The sequence below is a fragment of the Oncorhynchus mykiss genome, chromosome 16, assembly GCF_013265735.2.
Source record: "Oncorhynchus mykiss isolate Arlee chromosome 16, USDA_OmykA_1.1, whole genome shotgun sequence".
Classification (NCBI taxonomy): Eukaryota; Metazoa; Chordata; class Actinopteri; order Salmoniformes; family Salmonidae; genus Oncorhynchus; species Oncorhynchus mykiss.
The window spans coordinates 37176782-37196166 of record NC_048580.1 but is presented as its reverse complement, the minus strand read 5'-3'; the positions used below and the strand labels follow the sequence as shown (position 1 = coordinate 37196166).

Below are 19385 nucleotides of genomic sequence, written 5' to 3'. Positions count from 1 at the left end.
ACATTTATGGCAATTTAGCTAGTTAGCTTGCACTTGCTAACTAATTTGTCCTATTTAGCTAGCTTGCTGTTGCTAGCTAATTTGTCCTGGGATATAAACATCGAGTTGTTTTTTTACCTGAAATGCACAAGGTCCTTTATCCGCCAATTAATCCATAGATAAAACGGTCAACCAATCGTTTCGAGTCATCTCTCTTCTTTCCAGGCTTTTTCTTCTCTTGACTATATTGCAATTGGCAACTTTCATAAATTAGGTACATTACCACCACTGAGCTTGTTCGTCTTTCAGTCACCCACGTGGGTATAACCAATGAGGAGATGGCACGTGGGTACCTGCTTCTGTAAACCAATGAGGAGCTGGGAGAGGCAGGACTTGCAGCGCAATCTGCATCAGAAATAGAACTGATTTCTATTTTAGCCCTTGGCAACGCAGACGCTCGTTGGCACAATAATTGAATAACAGATTTCTAAATGTATTTTGCAACGCTCGCACAGCGAATGGTGTAGTCAGCCTTTTAACCCTTAAGGCACACCTGTTAATTTAAATGCATGAAGCTGGTTGAGAGAATTCCAAGTGTGCAAAGCTGTCATAAATGCAAAGGGTGGCTATTTGAATCTCAAATATAAAATATATTTTGATTTGTATAACACATTACATTGTAATGTTTTTAAAATTGTATTGCTGCCTTAATTTTGCCAGACCCGATAAGCAGTAGATAAATCAATTTACAAAAGGTCAAAGATTCCATTTGACAATCTGAAAATATAGTTTTACATTCATGAACCAACAATCTATGTAAGCAAGGCTGAGAACTATAATATGGGAACAATGAAACAACAAAGTATTGAGGGTTACTATATACTGTAATAAATGTATAGAAAATCTTCGAATGGCAATGACATTTACTTAGTTTTACATTTTCACATCAATATGCCATCCAATGAATTGAATATTTCCAAATAGTTTCTCAACAAGGACCATGAATTTCATTATATATTATGTTTGATACACTTGCAAAAATGTACACCCAATACATATGAAGTAAACCTGTAGCACATTTTCTGACATTGGGGATGCCCATATACTGTTTTATGTTTTATATACACATTCAGAAAGACACGTCTGGCACATTTCTGAGGACCAACAACTCCAGCCACAGCATTAGTGCACATCATCCTACGAAATCAACAATGTGTCAACGGTCATTTAAAAAAAAAGAGAATGCCCGAGTTACGTATAGTTTGGTCCCCTGACCAAAAAAAACCTACAACATTTACCTAGAAAAAAAAAACAGTAGGTGGATTGAAAATATAGTAAGTGAGAGAGAGAGAACTCTCCTCTAGTAAAAGGATCTGCTCATAAAATATTACATTCCAAGGTTTACTGGTGAAAGCCAGATAAAGGACACTGATATATTTGTGGGACTTTTGCAATATTCAGTGTGCTGATGAGACTTCTGTTATGATTGTGCTCCTAATATTTTATACATCGATAAAAAAAAACATGTTTGCTTGTTGAACTCATAGCGATTTGCTAAATATTATGTGTTTTTTAATTAGCATGATTGTGGAGTGTTCAATCCTCTTGAATAACAAGAGATGTGCTTTTGGTTGGACAACACAGTCAATTTTGACATCCATAAGACACATGCAACACAAACAATTCACCATGATCACAATAAGGGCGTTGAAAAGTAAAAAAAGAGTTAAATGCTCAAACTGAACAAAAGTTTGCCAAGACAATCCATCCACCTGACAGGTGTGGCATATCAAGAAGCTGATTAAACAGCATGGTCATTACACAGGTGCACCTTGTGCTGGGGACAATAAAAGGGCAATCTAAAATGTGCTGTTTTGTCACACAACGCCACAGATGTCTCAAGTTGAGGGAGTGTGCAATTGGCAGGCTGACTGCAGGAATGTCCATAGCTGTAGCCAGATACATTAAATTCTCTACCATAAGCCTCCTCCAATGTCGTTTTAGAGAATTTGGCAGTACATCCAACCGACCTCACAACCACTTGTAACCATGCCAGCCCAGGACCTGCACATCTGGCTTCTTTACCTGCAAGATCAAAGAATTTCTACACAAACTGTCAGAAACCTTTTTGGGGAAACTCATCTGCCTGCTCGTCGTCCACACCAGGGTCTTGACCTGATTGCAGTTCAACTTTGTAACTGACTTCAGTGGGCAAATGCTCACCTTCGATGGCCACTGGCATGCTGGAGAAGTGTACTCTTCCTGGATGAATCCCGGTTTCAACTGTACCGGGCAGATGGCAGACAGCATGCATGGCTTCGTGTGGGTGAACGGTTTGCTGATGTCAACGTTGTGAACAGAGTGCCCCATGGTGGCGGTGGGGTTATGGTATAGGCAGGCATAAGCTATGGACAACGAACACAATTGCATTTTAGATACCGTGACGAGATCCTGAGGCCCATTGTCGTGCCATTTATCCTCCTCCATCACCTCATGTTTCAGCATGATAATGCACGGCCACATGTCACAAGGATCTATACACAATTCCTGGAAGTTGAAAATATCCCAGTTCCATGGCCTGCATACTCAGACATGTCACCTCAATGAGCATGTTTGGGATGCTCTGGATTGGCGTGTACAGCGGTTTGTTTCCGCCAATATCTAGTAACTTCGCACCGCCATTGAAGAGGAGTGGGACATTCCACAGGCCACAATCAACAGCGTGAAGGAGATGTGTCACAATGCAAATGGTGGTCACACCAGATACGGACAGCTTTTCTGATCCACTACTTTTAAAAAAAGGTATCTGTGACCAGTCTGTATTCTCGGTCATGTGAAATCCAAAGATTAGGGCCTAATGAATTCATTTCAATTGACTGATTTCCTGATATGAACTGTAACTCAGTAACATCATTGAAATCATTACATGTTGCTTTTATATTTTTGTTCAGTGTTATTTTTTAAACTTTAATTACGTTATCCACAACTAACAATATTAATAAACCCATTTTAAATGACTTATGGTTGCAGTTACCCATATGATATTAATGTACAAAATAACAGATACAGGAGGGACTTTATCTATTTCCTGTTTCAACAATATCTCTGGAAGTTCAGATGGGCTCAATGAAAAATAGCATCATTAAATAGAATGGTCTGGTTCTATATAGGTCTTTGTGCAATACATGGAGATGATATATACAGTATCAAAATGCCATTGCTTATTATGTTGACCATGACATTTTCCATCCTAAAAGCAAACCTACAGTAGAATACAACAGTCTAGTTTTAGAGCTCAATTATCAATGTAAGTGTGGGTGAATCAAATGCAGAGAAAACAGATCGTGGACAGTTTTTCTATTTATGACAAACTGCTCAACCTATAGCAATGACAACTTTTCCCACAATGGCCAACAAGACAGACCAACAGATCAACATTGAGAAAGGTTGTTCAAGTGTGTGGAATTGTATGGGAAATTCCTACAGAGTCATGTTAAATAATGTAAAGTAAAGCTAGTGTATATGATTCAAGTCTAAGGTTCTCATACAGTTGCGATACGTACAGTAATTTAGCCAAATGTTTTGACAGGACAAAAAGGGGTAGGAGCATCTAATGTGCTCATGTTGTCCTTTGAATCAGACACCGCTAACGTTGCGATACGTACAGTTTTTGTCCACGGGACCTTGGTGCGGCCACACAATTTCAGGATGACAGAGCTGCAAAGCATGTTGGGAGGTGGCATGGTCCTGTTTGGTGGGTCGTCACTAGTTAACACAGCCACAAAGTCATAATTATTTTTTTATTTATCCGTTATTTTACCAGTTAAGTTGACTGAGAACACGTTCTCATTTGCAGCAACGACCTGGGGAATAGTTGCAGGGGAGAGGAGGGGGATAAATGAGCCAATTGTAAACTGGGATTATTAGGTGACCGTGATGGTTTGAGGGCCAGATTGGGAATTTAGCCAGGACACCGGGGTTAACACCCCTACTCTTACAATAAGTGCCATGGGCTCTTTATTGACCTCAGAGAGTCAGGACACCCGTTTAACGTCCCATCCTAAAGACGGCACCCAACACAGGGCAGTGTCCCCAATCACTGCCCTGGGGCATTGGGATATTTTTTAGACCAGAGGAAAGAGTGCCTCCTACTGGCCCTCCAACACCACTTCCAGCAGCATCTGATCTCCCATCCAGGGACTGACCAGGACCAACCCTGCTTAGCTTCAGAAGCAAGCCAGCAGTGGTATGCTGCTGGCATATGGCTAAACGCTGCCTATTTCTATGATTTCACGTTTATTTTCAACCTAACCCTAATAACCTTAAATTAACGCCAAAATGCACATTTTTGTAGCTAATTTTGCCTTGGTAGCTCTGGAACCTTACTTTGTGGCTGTGTTAGTGGAAACCTGGTTGGGGTGGGGTGCGATGAGGGTTGGGTATGGGAGGGGATTTTGGTAGTAGTTGGGTTGGGGGTTGGTTGGTTGACATTGAAGGGGGTTGGATGGGGAGGCTCTATCTACTGTTTCGCTATGTCTCCTTTCTTCAGGATGATCTGCCGTTGCCATGGCGCCAACTTGCTCTCGTTGTAACCCATGGTCCGTAGTCGCTCCTGCTCTTTCTTCTCCCCGCTCTCCTTTGCCTTGTTTGCAAGCTCCTCTTCTTTTCTGAGTGCACCAATAAGAGGGAAGGTGAATACAAGGTGTCAGTGTGATTCAATGTGTGACTGTTTCAGTTTGTATTAAGAAACAATTGCCTGATTCTGGGCCAACCCGAACTCTACTGTGGTGTCTCTGATATGTTATTTTTACATGGTAACTATGGTGCATGCGTTACCAGTATAGCTCGCTCGGTTTGGCCCTGTTGAGTAAATTAAAAAGGTCACTATTACCCTGGGCACCAGTCTGTTTAGCTCACCTCTCCTTGTCTGTCATGACACGGAGTACAATGAGTGGAATGTAAGCACAAAACAGATTCTGGATTTTAGGCTAGGTCACCACAGTCAAATGTAAATGTTTGAGATGGGCTTAAATTAGATGGGAGTTTAAACTTTTGGGACAATTCTATTGGTTCCACTGTACCAGGCAAACCAAAGCTCAAGTATTTGACCCTGGTCTGGTAACAATGAATACTTTTGGTACCTCCTATAACTGGTTACCACCTGGTAAACATACATTACGGTGTCATTTCTAAATACATACCAGGTAAAGAGACTTCTGCCTTATGGAGGATTTAACTCACTTTTAAACGTGTTGTATTACAATGAGCAGGATCAATGAGTTCGTTACCTAACGCTGATTGCTGATTGTTAATGACCGAGTCCTATTGTATCAAAAAGGCAGCAACATTTGAGGGCTGATACGTCAATATAATGCCATGCTTGCCTCTAGTTTATCAATTTTATGTGATGTCTTACGAATATTTATTATATGAGAGTTTGACTGCTTCATTATAACTCTGCAGGGGGATGTATGAAATGATGGGTGTTATTCTAATATTACTGACCAGTAGTTGGAAACCTTGATCTTTTCAGTCCATGTGAAACCAAAAATCTGCATGCTATATGGCATCACTACAGACCAGGATTCCCATGCAACCTTTTTATGTGAGTAAAGTACGTGTCGGATAAAGAATGTCACAACAGGGATAATGGAAAACAGCAAATTTTTTGGTAAACTTTCCAAATGTTGACAAAGCAAAACACGCTAGACAATGTGGGATCTTTTTGTCTAGGTAAAATGTATTATGAGAGAAATGGTGGTGTAAATGCGCAAATATTGATATAATAACCATCATATCGAAGTAAACATGGAGTCACGCAATGATATGTTGTGTGGACCTCCCACTACGACTCGGGAAAGCATGCTGTTTATTGGGCTACGGATTCAATCATTTGTATTTTATTATTGAACTCCGTAGAGTTCCGAAACAGGATTGTGTCGAGTCACAGATCTGTGGAAGGGTACGAAAACATTTTTGTAGCATTGAAGGTCCCCAAGAACACAGTGGCCTCCATCATTCTTAAATGGAAGAAGTTTGGAACCACCAAGACTCTTCCTAGAGTTGGCCGCTCGGCCAAACTGAGCAATAGGGGGAGAAGGGACTTGGTTAGGGAGGTGACCAAGAACCTGATGGTCACTCTGACAGAGCTCCAGAGTTATTCTGTGGAGATGAGAGAACCTTCCAGAAGCACAACCATCTCTGCAGCAATCCACCAAATCCGGCCTTTATAGTAGAGTGAACAGATGGAAGCCTTGAACCCAATCTAACATCTCTGGAGAGATCTGAAAATAGCTGTGCAGTGACACTCCCCATCCAACCTGACGGAGCTTGAGAGGATCTGCAGAGAAGAATGAGAGAAACTCCCCAAATACAGGTGTGCCAAGCTTGTAGCGTCACACCCAAGAAGATTCGAGGCTGTAATCGCTGCCAAACGTGCTTCAACAAAGTACTGAGTAAAGGGTCTGAATAATTATTTAAATGTGATATTTCAGTAAAAATTATTCTGAAATTTTTTAAAATGTCTGTCATTATGTGGTATTGTGCAGAGATTGATGAGAGAATCAAACAATTGAATCAATTTTAGATTAAGGCTGTAATGTAAAAAAAAAAGTCAAGGGGTCTGAATACTCATTCCAGGGATGTTATTTTTACTATTTTTTTACATTGTAGAATAACAGTGAAGATGTCAAAATTATGAAATAACACATGTAGTAACCCAAAAAGTGTTTAACAAATCAAAATATTTATGAAAGCTTGGCACACTCTTGGCATTCTCTCAACCAGCTTCAGCTAGAATGCTTTTCCAACAGTCTTAAAGGAGTTCCCACATATGCTGAGCACTTGTTGGCTGCTTTTCCTTCACTCTGTGGTCCAACTCATCCCAAACCATCTCAATTGGGTTGAGGTTGGGTGATTGTGGAGGCCAGGTCATCTGATGCAGCATTCCATCGCTCTCCTTCTTGATAAAATAGCCCTTACACAGCCTGGAGGTGTGTTGGGTCAGTGTCCTGTTGAAAACAAATGATAGTCCCACTAACCCCAGATGCGATGACGTATCTTTGTAGAATGCTGTGGTAGCCATGCTGGTTAAGTGTAGCTTGATATCGAAATAAATCACTGACAGTGTCACCAGCAAAGCATCCCCACACCAACACACAACCTCCTCCATGCTTCACGGTGGGAATGAGATGTCTGTTACTTGAACTCTGTGACCTTATCCTCTGCAGCAGAGGTAATTCTGGGTCTTCCTTTCCTGTGGCGGTCCTCATGAAAGCCAGGTTCATCATAGTACTTGATGGTTTAAGTGACTGCAATTGAAGAAACTTTCTAAGTTCTTGAAATGTTCCATATTCACTGACCTTCATGTCTTAAAGTAATGATGGACTGTCATTTCTCTTATTTGACCTGTTCTTACCATAATATGGACTTGATATTTTACCAAATAGGGCCACCTTCTGTATGCCCCCCCCCCCCCCCCCAACCTTGTCACAACACAACTGATGGGTTCAAACGCATTAAGAAGGAAATTAATTCCACAAATTAACTTAACAAGGCACACCTGTTAATTGAAATGCAGTCCAGGTGACTACCTCATGAAGCTGGTTGAGAGAATGCCAAGAGTGAGCAAAGCTGTTATCAAGGCAAAGGGTGGCTACTTTAAAGAATCTAAAATATATTTAGATTTGTTTCACACTTTTTTTGGTCACTTCATGATTCTATATGTTTCATAGTTTGGATGTAGAAAATAGTAAAAATAAAAACAAACCCTTGAATGAGTGTGTGTCCAAACTTTTGACTCGTGTGTGTGTGTGTGTATATATATACAATACTTATTTTATACTTATTTTCCACCATAATTTGCAAATAAATTCATAAAAAATCCTACAATGTGATTTTATGGATTTTTTTTCTCATTTTGTCTGTCATAGTTGAAGTGTACCTATGATGAAAATTACAGGCCTCTCTCATCTTTTTAAGTGGGAGAACTTGCACAATTGGTGGCTGACTAAATACTTATTTTCCCCACTGTATATATACAGTGGGGAGAACAAGTACAGTATTTGATACACTGCCGATTTTGCAGTTTTTCCTATTTATTCCCTGCTGCAGTGTGTGCAAACCTGGTCAAGAACTACAGGAAACGTATGATCTCTGTAATTGCAAACAAAGGTTTCTTTACCAAATATTAAGTTATGCTTTTCTGATGTATCAAATACTTAAGTCATGCAATAAAATGCTAATTAATTACTTAAAAATCATACAATGTGATTTTCTGGATTTTTGTTTTAGATTCCGTCTCTCACAGTTGAAGTGTACCTATGATAAAAAATGACAGACCTCTACATGCTTTGTAAGTAGGAAAACCTGCAAAATCGGCAGTGTATCAAATACTTGTTCTCCCCACTGTGTGTGTGTGTGTATATATATATATATATAATATATATATATACACACACACACAAAAACACAGTCTGGGAAGCACAAATAAAACAAAAGTCACACAGAAAAACAGCTGCATTACTCCACAAAAAAAGCAATACTATAAATTGCCCAAACTGCATCAGAACATCAATTTTGATCCAAAAATACAGTGCACATTCTCTATTTAACACATTGTTATTCGGTACGTTGGAATTTAACTGCCAAAGTAGTTTTTTTCCCACAACACACACAACCTTTTGTAGGTTGTGGGAAAATGCACATGTTGTTTTTGTGTGGATTTTAGAATATTTGCATTTAAAATATGTTGCAAATTGGATGGAAACCAAGTTCATGATAATAGTTTGTGGCATATTATAAATGAACATTTTATAGAATGTTTTCTTACCTTTTTTGCCCCCTGTCCGACCCGGAGAAGTTAGGCACAAAAAGGAATTTAAGGAAATACAGTATTAATACATTAAAAACGTTACTTAACGACTACAGGAAATAATGTGTATAGTGGTTATACAGTAGGTAGCCAGCTATATGCTCTAAATATTTCAGGATCTACTTTTTTTTATCAACCCACCCAACACAACTTGAGGGGGGAAAAGAGAAGATTAAAAAAAAACATTAACCAAGGCAAACAACCGGAGAAATTGACAGAAGGGAGGACAAATCAGAGACCATTGAAGAGATAATGGAGCAACAGTGTAAGCTCCTGATTGGAGTAATGGGATGGGTAGCACCGTCTCTCACTCACTTCTCTTCATCAAGCTTTTTCTTGATGATGTCCCTTCGCCATCCTGGCATGGACGCCAGGCGCGCCACCTCCTCATCCACCTGCAGAGGACCAAACGCACAAGAGCCCGTCACAATGGGGCCCACACTTTAAACACTGTCCCTGCCCAACTCCACTACTACAGTCTTCCCATTAGCCTCCAAGGAACTCAGACCTTTCCCATCCTTTGTTGTTTCTCCAATGATGTAGCTCACAAAGGTGAAGCACCTGATTATGGACCCTTTATAATGCTTACATTGTATGGCTGAACCATACACTGTAAAGAGCTGGCATCAAATACCATTTAAAAAACATTTCAAATACATTATCTGTTGCTTTGTTGAGCTTGCAAGGTATAAAATAGGCATTCCAGCCAAGCTAAAGCAATTTCTAATAAAATTTGAACCCAGGTCTAGACCTTATCAGCTGACTCTGGGCCCAAGAAAGTGAAGGTAACCTGCCTAAATGACTACCACCCTCGGTAGCCATGAAGTGCTTTGAAAGGCTGGTCATGGCTCACATCAACACCAGACCCACTCCAATTTGAATACCACACCAACAGATCCACAGATGATGCAATCGCACTCCACACAGCCCTTTCCTACCTGGACAAAAATAACACCTATGTGAGAATGCTGTTCGTTGACTACAGACACCCAAGTCATAGACTGTTCTCTCGGCTACCGCACGGCAAGCGATACCGGAGAGCCAAGTCTAGGTACAAAAGGCTCCTTAACAGATTCTACCCCCCAAGCCATAAGACTGCTGAACAATTAAACAAATGGCCACCCAGACTATTTACATTGACACCCCCCCCCCCTTTGTTTTTACACTGCTGCTACTTGCTGTTTATGATCTATGCAGTCACTTTACCCCTACTTTCAACTAACCTGAACCCCCTGAATATGGCTTCATTATTGTGTTGCTTTTTATTTTTGACTTCTGTTTATTTTGTAAATCTTTTCTTAACTCCATTTCTTGAACTGCATTGTTAGTTAAGGGCTCGTAAGTAAGCATTACACAGTAAGTTGTAGCATTACACAGTACCTGTTGTATTCGGCGCATGTGACAAATCAAATGAGATTTGGAGAGCCAGTTTTAAGTGACTGAAACCCAGCTCATTGCAGACAGGTTGTGGACAGTGCACACACACTGCCTGAAACCCGTCTCTTTCAGGTCCTAATTAGAGGATGGGAGCCATCTTGGATTTCTCATTTTCACCTGGCTACAGATCCATTATCCCTCGCATCCCTCTTACCCCACAGCGTTTCACTGGCCCTAGCCAAAAGTATCCGTGTAAGCTTAGCTCTCTACACATTGCATTTCTTATGGTTCCCCTGGGAACTCTAGAATGGGAGTAAAAATATGTGATGTAATTTGATAGACATGCAAAGAAAGTGAGACAAAGCCAGTTTAATGCTACCTATACAACAGCACAGCAGCCATTGTAGATTTACATGGTTGCATGCTAATTGCATCATATAAAAGGCCGCAGTCGGAAGGCATCCATTCATACCTGGACGAGTAACAAGAACGGTTGCTGTTTAGGGAATGCATGGAAATTCCTTGAAGTCTTCATGTTGCAAGGCAGTACTCTTGAGCTAATATACTATGAACTGATAGGCAAAGACCAATACTGTGTCTTATTGTATATACACGTGTGAGCTGAACTTGGTAAGAAATTGAAATATGGATTGTTAAATGGTCCTCTGAACATGGTGCCCTTTCTTGACATGATACAATATGGACATTTAGATTAGAGGTGATACAAAAACCAAATTGATAAAATCCACTCAGAGGGAGAATTTCTCATGTCAGCTCTCTTAAGATTCCTTCTCAAAACCCATTGGATGAGAAAGCCAGAGGTCCCACCCCTGTGACCTTCTCCTCCAATGGGTTTGAGAAGGAGGAGATGAGAGAGAGGACGTGAGGAGTATTCAATTAAGATTCTCCTAGAGCCTCAGACCTACTCATTCAATTCATTCAAGGGGCTTTATTGGCATGTCAAATGAACAGTAAATATTACACACAGATCCAAAAGAATAAAGACATTTCAAATGTCATTATGTCTATATACAGTGTTGTAACGTTGTGCAAATAGTTAAAGTAAAAAAGTAAAAATAAGTAAATATGTATTTACAATGGTGTTTGTTCTTCACTGGTTGCCCTTTTCTTGTGGCAACAGGTACCTTGCTCTTGTGATTGCACACTGTGGTATTTCACCCAATAGATATGGGAGTTTATCAAAATTGGATTTGTTTTCAAATTCTTTGTGGATCTGTGTAATCTGAGGGAAATATGTGTTTCTAATATGGTTATACATTTGGCAGGAGGTCAGGAAGTGCAGCTCAGTTTCCGCCTCATTTTGTGGGCAGTGAGCACATAGCTGGTCCGCTCGAGAGCCAGGTCTGCCTACGGCAAACTTTCTGAATAGCAAGGCTGTGCATAGTCAAAGCTTTCTTTAATTTTGGGTCAGTCACAGTGTTTCTGCCAATGTGTATTCTCTGTTAAGGGCCAAATAGCATTTTAGTTTGCTCAGTTTTTTTGTTAATTCTTTCCAGGGGGTCAAGTAATTATATTTTTGTTTTCCCATGATTTGGCAGAGTCTAATCACTACACATAATTTTCCTCCCATTGAATCTCTGGGTTGGTAAAGATAAAGCAGGTGGACTCGATTTAGCTCACCCAGCACACCAGATGTAGCTCACCCAGCACACCAGATGTAGCTCACCCAGCACACCAGATGTAGCTCACCCAGCACACCAGATTTAGCTCACCCAGCACACCAGATGTAGCTCACCCAGCACACCAGATGTAGCTCACCCAGCACACCAGATGTAGCTCACCCAGCACACCAGATGTAGCTCACCCAGCACACCAGATGTAGCTCAACCCAGCACATCAGATTTAGCTCACCCAGCACACCAGATTTAGCTCACCCAGCATACCAGGTGGGCGGGATTCCCATATGGAAAAGATAAGAATTCTGTTAAATTATTCTATATGTTCTACCTGGAACTTGTAATTAAGTTTCATAAAATATTATTGTAATATCTGACTTGTATGGGTGGGTAACATTTAGACAGAACAGAAATGTATTGTATAAAAAACATACAAGACATAGAAGGCTTAGCTTACAAGGTCTCATATACATGGGACATACACATTTCAAAGCACTTGCACTGTCTGACATTGACGCACAAAATGTCACCCGTATTGAAAGAAGAAGCAAAGTCCGCCGTGAGGACGAGCAGGAGCTGGAATGCCGAAGGAGGGAGAACAGGGGAGAGGGCAGAGCAGCAGGAGGAGGAAGGGGAAAAGGAGGGAGAACAGGGGAGAGGGCGGAGCAGTAGGAGGAGGAAGGGGAAAAGGAGGGAGAACAGGGGAGAGGGCAGAGCAGCAGGAGGAGGAAGGGGAAAAGGAGGGAGAACAGGGGGAGAGGGCAGAGCAGCAGGAGGAGGAAGGGGAAAAGGAGGGAGAACAGGGGGAGAGGGCAGAGCAGCAGGAGGAGGAAGGGGAAAAGGAGGGAGAACAGGGGAGAGGGCGGAGCAGCAGGAGGAGGAAGGGGAAAAGGAGGGAGAACGGGAGAGAGGGCGGAGCAGCAGGAGGAGGAAGGGGAAAAGGAGGGAGAACAGGAGAGGGCGGAGCAGCAGGAGGAGGAAGGGGAAAAGGAGGGAGAACAGGAGAGGGCGGAGCAGCAGGAGGAGGAAGGGGAAAATGAGGGAGAACAGGGGAGAGGGCGGAGCAGCAGGAGGAGGAAGGGGAAAAGGAGGGAGAACACGGGAGAGGGCGGAGCAGCAGGAGGAGGAAGGGGAAAAGGAGGGAGAACACGGGAGAGGGCGGAGCAGCAGGAGGAGGAAGGGGAAAAGGAGGGAGAGGGAGGAGAAAAGCAGAAGGAGCAAGAGGAAGGGGGAAATCAGGAGGTGAAGAAGAGGGAAAGCAGTCTTGTCCCATCGCTGCAACTCCTGTACGGACTCGGGAGAGGCAAAGGTTGAGAGCCGTGCGGCCCCTGAAACACAACCCAGACAAGCTGCACTGCGTCTTGACACAATGCCCACTTAACCCGGAATCCAGCCGCACCAATGTGTCGGAGGAAACACCGTACACCTGGCGATAGTGTCGGCATGCATTGCGCCCAGGACAAGGATGTCCCTGTCGGCCAAACCCTCCCCTAACCCAGACGACGCTGGGCCAATTGTGTGCCACCCCATGGGTCTCCTGGTCGCGGCCTGGAACCAGGATCTCTAGCGGCACATCTAGCACTGCCTTAGACCACTGCGCCCTTATATATTGAATGTGAAACTTATAAAGGAAAGCATTTATTTTGTATAGGTTATATTGTCAGAACGTATACCTTTTCTGTAATATTTATAGATGACTCATATTTTGTCTCATATATCATACCATATATATGTAGGAAATTAAATCATGCATGTCATATATGGCAAATAAGTTAACACATATACGCCACTGACACAAGGAAAAACTTGCCAGATACTTAGATTACTTCATCAATTTTTGTACTCATCTTCTGCCATACAAGATTCTTATCAGATTTTCACAATTCTTTACCATACGGGTTGGTACATTAGGACTGATGGAACGGACCCAAAAGTGAAAGACATGGCCAAACGATGCACTGGGTGAGTTAAATTGACAAAATCTAGTCATGCTAGCATTGAAAAGTCGTACTCTACGGATGTCATAGAGCATGAACCTGCAGGAATGAGTCACTGCTTTGATGTTTGCAGAGAACAATAGGGTGTTGTCCAGGGTCACGACAAGGTTCTTTGCACTCTGGGAGGGGACCACTGTGGAGTTGTCAACCGTGATGAAGAGGTCTTGGAGCAGACATGCCTTCCACGGGAGGCAGAGCAGCTGTTTGGTCGAGGTTGCGCAAAAGGTGGTGGGCCGATATCCAAGCCGAGATGTCTGCCAGGCACGCAGAGTTGCATGTTGCCACCTTGTGTGTCAGAAGGGGGGGAAGGAGAAGAATAGTTGAGTGTCATCCAAATAGTAATGATAGGAGAGACCATGTGAGGATATGACAGAGCAGAGTGACTTGGTGTGAAGAGAAAAGGGCCTAGAACCAAGCCCTTAGTGGACACCAGTAGTGAGAGCACATGATGAAGACACAGATCCTCTCCACACCACCTGTTAGGAGCAACCTTCCAGGTAGTGTGCAATCCTGGAGTGTGCAGAGCATGAGAGGGTGGAGAGGAGGATCTAATTGTTCACAGTGTCGAAGGCAGCGGAAAGATGTCGGAGGATGAGAACAGAGGAGAGAGAGTCAGCTTTGCAGAGCATCTGTGACACAGAGGAGAGCGGTCTCAGTTGAGTGAGCCGCCCTGAAGCCTGACTGGTTAGGGTCAAGAAGATCGTTCTTAGAGAGATAATGAGAGAGTTGGTCAGAGACAACACGCTAAAGTGTTTTGGAAACAAAAGAAAGGGACACGGGTCTGTAGTTTAACGTCAGAGCGGTCGAGTGTTAGTTTCTTGACAAGGGGAGCGACTGGCCATCTTGAAGTCAGAGGGGACGCAGCCAGTGGTCAGGGATGAGTTGATGAGGGAAGTGAGGTCTCCAGAGATGGTCTGGAGAAGGGAGGATGGGGTTAAGTTGGCAGGTTGTTGGGCGGCTGAACATCACTAGTCACAGGATGTCGTCTGGAGAGAGAGGGGAGAAAGAGGTCAAGGTGTAGGGTAGTTCTGTTTGAGTTGGATCAGTGGGTTCAGTAGGCAGAGTGAATGAGGTCGTCAACCTTTTTTCCAAAGTGGTTAACAAAGTCGTCAGCAGAGAGGGAGGTGGTGGATGGTTAATGAGGTATGGGAAAGTGGAGAATGGTTTCCCAGGGATGGAGGTTAGAGCAGCAGATACAGATGAAGAGAAGGTGGAGAGGGAGTGGAAGGATAATAGGCCCTCCAGAAGTTAAGTTTCAGCTCAGCTGCCCGCAGCCCTACTGTTAGCACGCAGTCGATCAGCCACGGAGTGGGAGGGGAAGGTCGCGGACGAAAGTGGACCGTGAGAAACAAAGGATGTGGAAAGTGAAGAGAGTACGGTTGAAGAGCCGGAGTCAGGAGACAGAAGGATTTAGCAGACGGGAGAGAGGATAGGATAGGAGAGGAGAGAGAACTGGATGAGAGAGAGCAAAGATTACGGTGGCACATGACCATCTGGGTAGGGGCTGAGTGGGTAGGGTTGGGGGAGAGAAAAGGAAACAAAGTAGTGATCAGAGACCTGGAGGGGGGTTGCAGTGAAAATAGTAGGTGAACAGCCTGTAGTGAAGATTAGGTCAAGCGTACTGCCTGCCTTGTGAGTGGGAGGTAGGGCTGACCACAATTAGTCGACTGGTTGATTGTTAGGCTGTTGGTCAACCGAGATTGTTTTAGTCGAGCAGTAACAAAAATATATACAGTACCAATCAAAAGTTTGGACACACCTACCCATTCCAGGGTTTTACTTTATTTTTTACTATTTTCTACATTGTATAATAATAGTGAAGACATCAAAACTATGAAATAACATATATGGAATCATGTAGTAACCAAAAAAGTGTTAAACAAACCAAAATAAATTTTATATTTGAGCAATCCTTTGTCTTGATGACAGCTTTGCACACATTTGGCATTCTCTCAACCAGCTTCATGAGGAAGTCACCTGGAATGCATTTCAATTAACAGGTGTGCTTCAGGAAACTAGGCGTATGTCGCAAGTCACGACTTCACAGGAGAGCCATTTTAACGTAACCATTTTTTAAATTTTATCAAAATGCATTTTTTTGGCAGAAATTCCTTGTGGAACATGTGAACTTTCATAATAACTTTCATAATAACAAACATGTATACCATCTGTAAATACAAATAAAATGGTTAAATTACAAGCCTAGTTGGTTTAGCCACAGAGAAAGTGGCAACCTTTCCACTAGCCATGATTGGCTGAGATAATTAGTTTATTTTTTATTTTACCTTTATTTAACTAGTCAAGTCAGTTAAGAACAAATTCTTATTTTCAATGACGGCTTAGGAACAGTTGGCTGCACATGCCGAGAGAGGAGTTCAGATTGGTCTGCCATATAGAGAACTTCTGTCTATTTGAGCTGGTCACTCTGTTGGTAATCCTGTCAAACGCAGCTTTAAAAATGTGTTGTGTAGTGGAGCTGCATAAGTGTTGCTCTCCACTTTCTGGAGGATCGAGTATTTTGAAATCAGTGGAATTGGAGTATGATAGCTAAAGAGATGGAAAAAACACCTGTCTCCGGATTACATCTTCAAACAAAGGGCAACCGTGGCATGGCATTCCTGACAGGGTGAGGCGTCCATCATGCATGATGTATATGGGTAAGATAGATATTACACACTTCTAATTTTGACAAAGTGGTTTCATTTCAAGCTGAAGTGTATGGTTCGCTAGCTAGCTATGTTACTGGCTGGCTCCCTAGCCAACGTTACGTGTATTATTTGTATCCCAGAACCGCTTGCTTTGCTAGTTAGAGCTTAATTGTTAGCCAGTTAACGTTGAACCTGGTTGGTTAGCTCCCAGCAGATTCACGCAGGGTAGTAAGAACATGATTTGGCATTTTGTTCATTGTTGTTTAACTAGCTAACGTTAGCTGGCTGGCTCGTTAGCTAACGTTACGTGTATGACGTTATTATTCGTATCCTAGAGCTGTTTGCTTTGCTAGTTAGAGGCTAATGTTAGCTAGCTTACATTGAACCTGGTTGGTTAACTCCCAGTAGATTCGGGGCAGTGTTGCAATCTACTGCAAGTATAGCCTGCAGAGTTCTGTATTACTATCCAAGTCTGTAACCAAACAATTCAAGCTTCTACTAAAAATTCACCTTTCCAGAAACAAGTCTCTCACTGTTGCTGCTTGCTACAGACCTCCCTCTGCCCCCAGCTGTGCCCTCGATACCATATGTGAATTGATTGCCCCCCATCTATCTTCTGAGCTCGTGCTACTAGGTGACCTAAACTAGGACATGCTTAACACCCCGGCCATCCTACAATCAAAGCTTGATGCCCTCAATCTCAAAGAAATTATCAATGAACCTACCAGGTACAACTCCAAATCCGTAAACACGGGCACCCTCACAGATGTCATCCTAACTAACTCACCCTCCAAATACACCTCTGCTGTTTTCAATCAAGATCTCAGCGATTACTGCCTCATTGCCTGCATCCGTAATGGGTCTGCGACCAAACGAGCACCCCTCATCACTGTCAAACGCTCCCTAAAACACTTCTGCGAGCAGGCCTTTCTAATTGACCTGGCCGGGGTATCCTGGATTGACATTGACCTCATCCCGTCAGTAGATGATGCCTAGCTATTCTTTAAAAGTGCCTTCCTCACCATCTTAAATAAGCATGCCTCATTCAAAAAATGTAGAACTAGGAATATATATGGTCCTTGGTTCACTCCAGACCTGTCTGCCCTTGACCAGCACAAAAACATCCTGTGCCATTCTGCATTAGCATCGAATAGCCCCCGTAATATGCAACTTTTCAGGGAAGTTAGGAACAAATACACACAGGCAGTTAGGAAAACTAAGGCTAGATTTTTCAAACAGAAATTTGTATCCTTTAGTACTAACTCAAAAAGGTTCTGGGACACTGTAAAGTCCATGGAGAATAAGAGCACCTCCTCCCAGCTGCCCACTGCTCTGAGGCTAGGAAACACTGTCACCACCGATAAATCCACTATAATTGAGAAATTCAATAAGCATTTCTCTACGGCTGGCCATGCTTTCCACCTGGCTACCCCTACCCCGGGCAACTGCCCGGCACCCTCCACAGCAACCCGCCAAAGCCCCCACCATTTCTCCTTAACCAAATCCAGATAGCTGATATTCTGAAAGAGCTGCAAAGTCTGGACCCCTACAAATCAGCCGGGCTAGACAATCTGGATCCTTTCTTTCTAAAAATGACCTGCCGAAATTGTTGCAACCCCTATTACTAGCCTGTTCAACCTCTTTCGTATCGTTTGAGATTTCCCAAAGATTGGAAAGCTGCCGCGGTCATCCCCCTCTTTAAAGGGGGTGACACTCTAGACCCAAACTGCTACCGACTTATGTCTATCCTACCCTGTCTTTCCAAGGTCTTCGAAAGCCAAGTTAACAAACATATTACAGACCATTTCGAATCCCACCGTACCTTCTCCACTATGCAATCTGGTTTCAAAGCTGGTCATGGGTGCACCTCAGCCACGCTCAAGATCCTAAACGACATCATAACCACCATAAGAGACATTATTGTGCAGCCATATTCATCGACCTGGCCAAGGCTTTCGACTCTGTCAATCACCACATTCTTATTGGCAGACTCAAAAGCCTTGGTTTCTCAAATGATTCCCTCGCCTGGTTTACCAAGTACTTCTCTGATAGAGTTCAGTGTGTCAAATCGGAGGGCCTGTTGTCCGGACCTCTGTCAGTCTATGGGGGTACCACAGGGTTCAATCCTATGGCCAACACTCTTCTCTGTATACATCAATGTTGTTGCGCTTGCTGCTGGTGATTCTCTGGTACACCTCTACGCAGACGACACCATTCTGTATACCTCTGGCCCCTCTTTGGACACTGTGTTAACTAACCTCCAGACGAGCTTCAATGCCATACAACTCTCCTTCCGTGGCCTCCAACCACTCTTAAACGCAGGGAAAACAAAATGCATGCTATTCAACCGATCCCTGCCCGCACCTGCTAACCCGTCCAGCATCACTACTCTGGATGCGTGGACAACTACAAATACCTAGGTGTCTGGTTAGACTGTAAACTCTCCTTCCAAACTCACATCTCCAGTCCAAAATTAAATCTAGAATCGGCTTCCTTCACTCAAAGCATCCTTCACTCAAGTTGCCAAACATACCCTCGTAAAACTGACCATCCTTACAATCCTCGACTTCAGTGATGTCATCTATAAAATAGCCTCCAACACTCTACTCAACAAACTGGATGCAGTCTATCACAGTGCATTCCGTTTTGTCACCAAAGCCCCATACACTACCCACCATTGCGACCTGTACGCTCTCGTTGGTTGGCCCTCGCTTCATACTCGCCGCCAAACCCACTGGTTACAGGTTATCTACAAGTCTCTGCTAGGTAAAGCCCCGCCTTATCTCAGCTCACTGGTCACCATAGCAGCACCCATTCGTAGCACGCGCTCCAGCAGGTATATCTCACTGGTCACCCCCAAAGCCAATTCCTCCTT

At 43.0% G+C, this 19385-nt stretch overlaps 1 protein-coding gene across 1 annotated transcript in view; it reads right to left on the bottom strand.

Annotated features, from left to right (window-relative positions):
* Positions 1-4095: 4095 nt before the first annotated feature.
* LOC110491049 (espin) overlaps positions 4096-19385 on the bottom strand; it is a 119737-nt gene continuing 104447 nt past the window's right edge. Inside the window, exons 13-15 of the mRNA XM_036946772.1 lie at positions 9167-9246; positions 8810-8821; positions 4096-4646 (exon numbers count right to left, since the gene is read on the bottom strand). Of these exons, the coding sequence (XP_036802667.1) occupies positions 4499-4646; positions 8810-8821; positions 9167-9246 (240 nt within the window). The 3' untranslated portion in view covers positions 4096-4498. The remainder of the gene's footprint in view (positions 4647-8809; positions 8822-9166; positions 9247-19385) is intronic.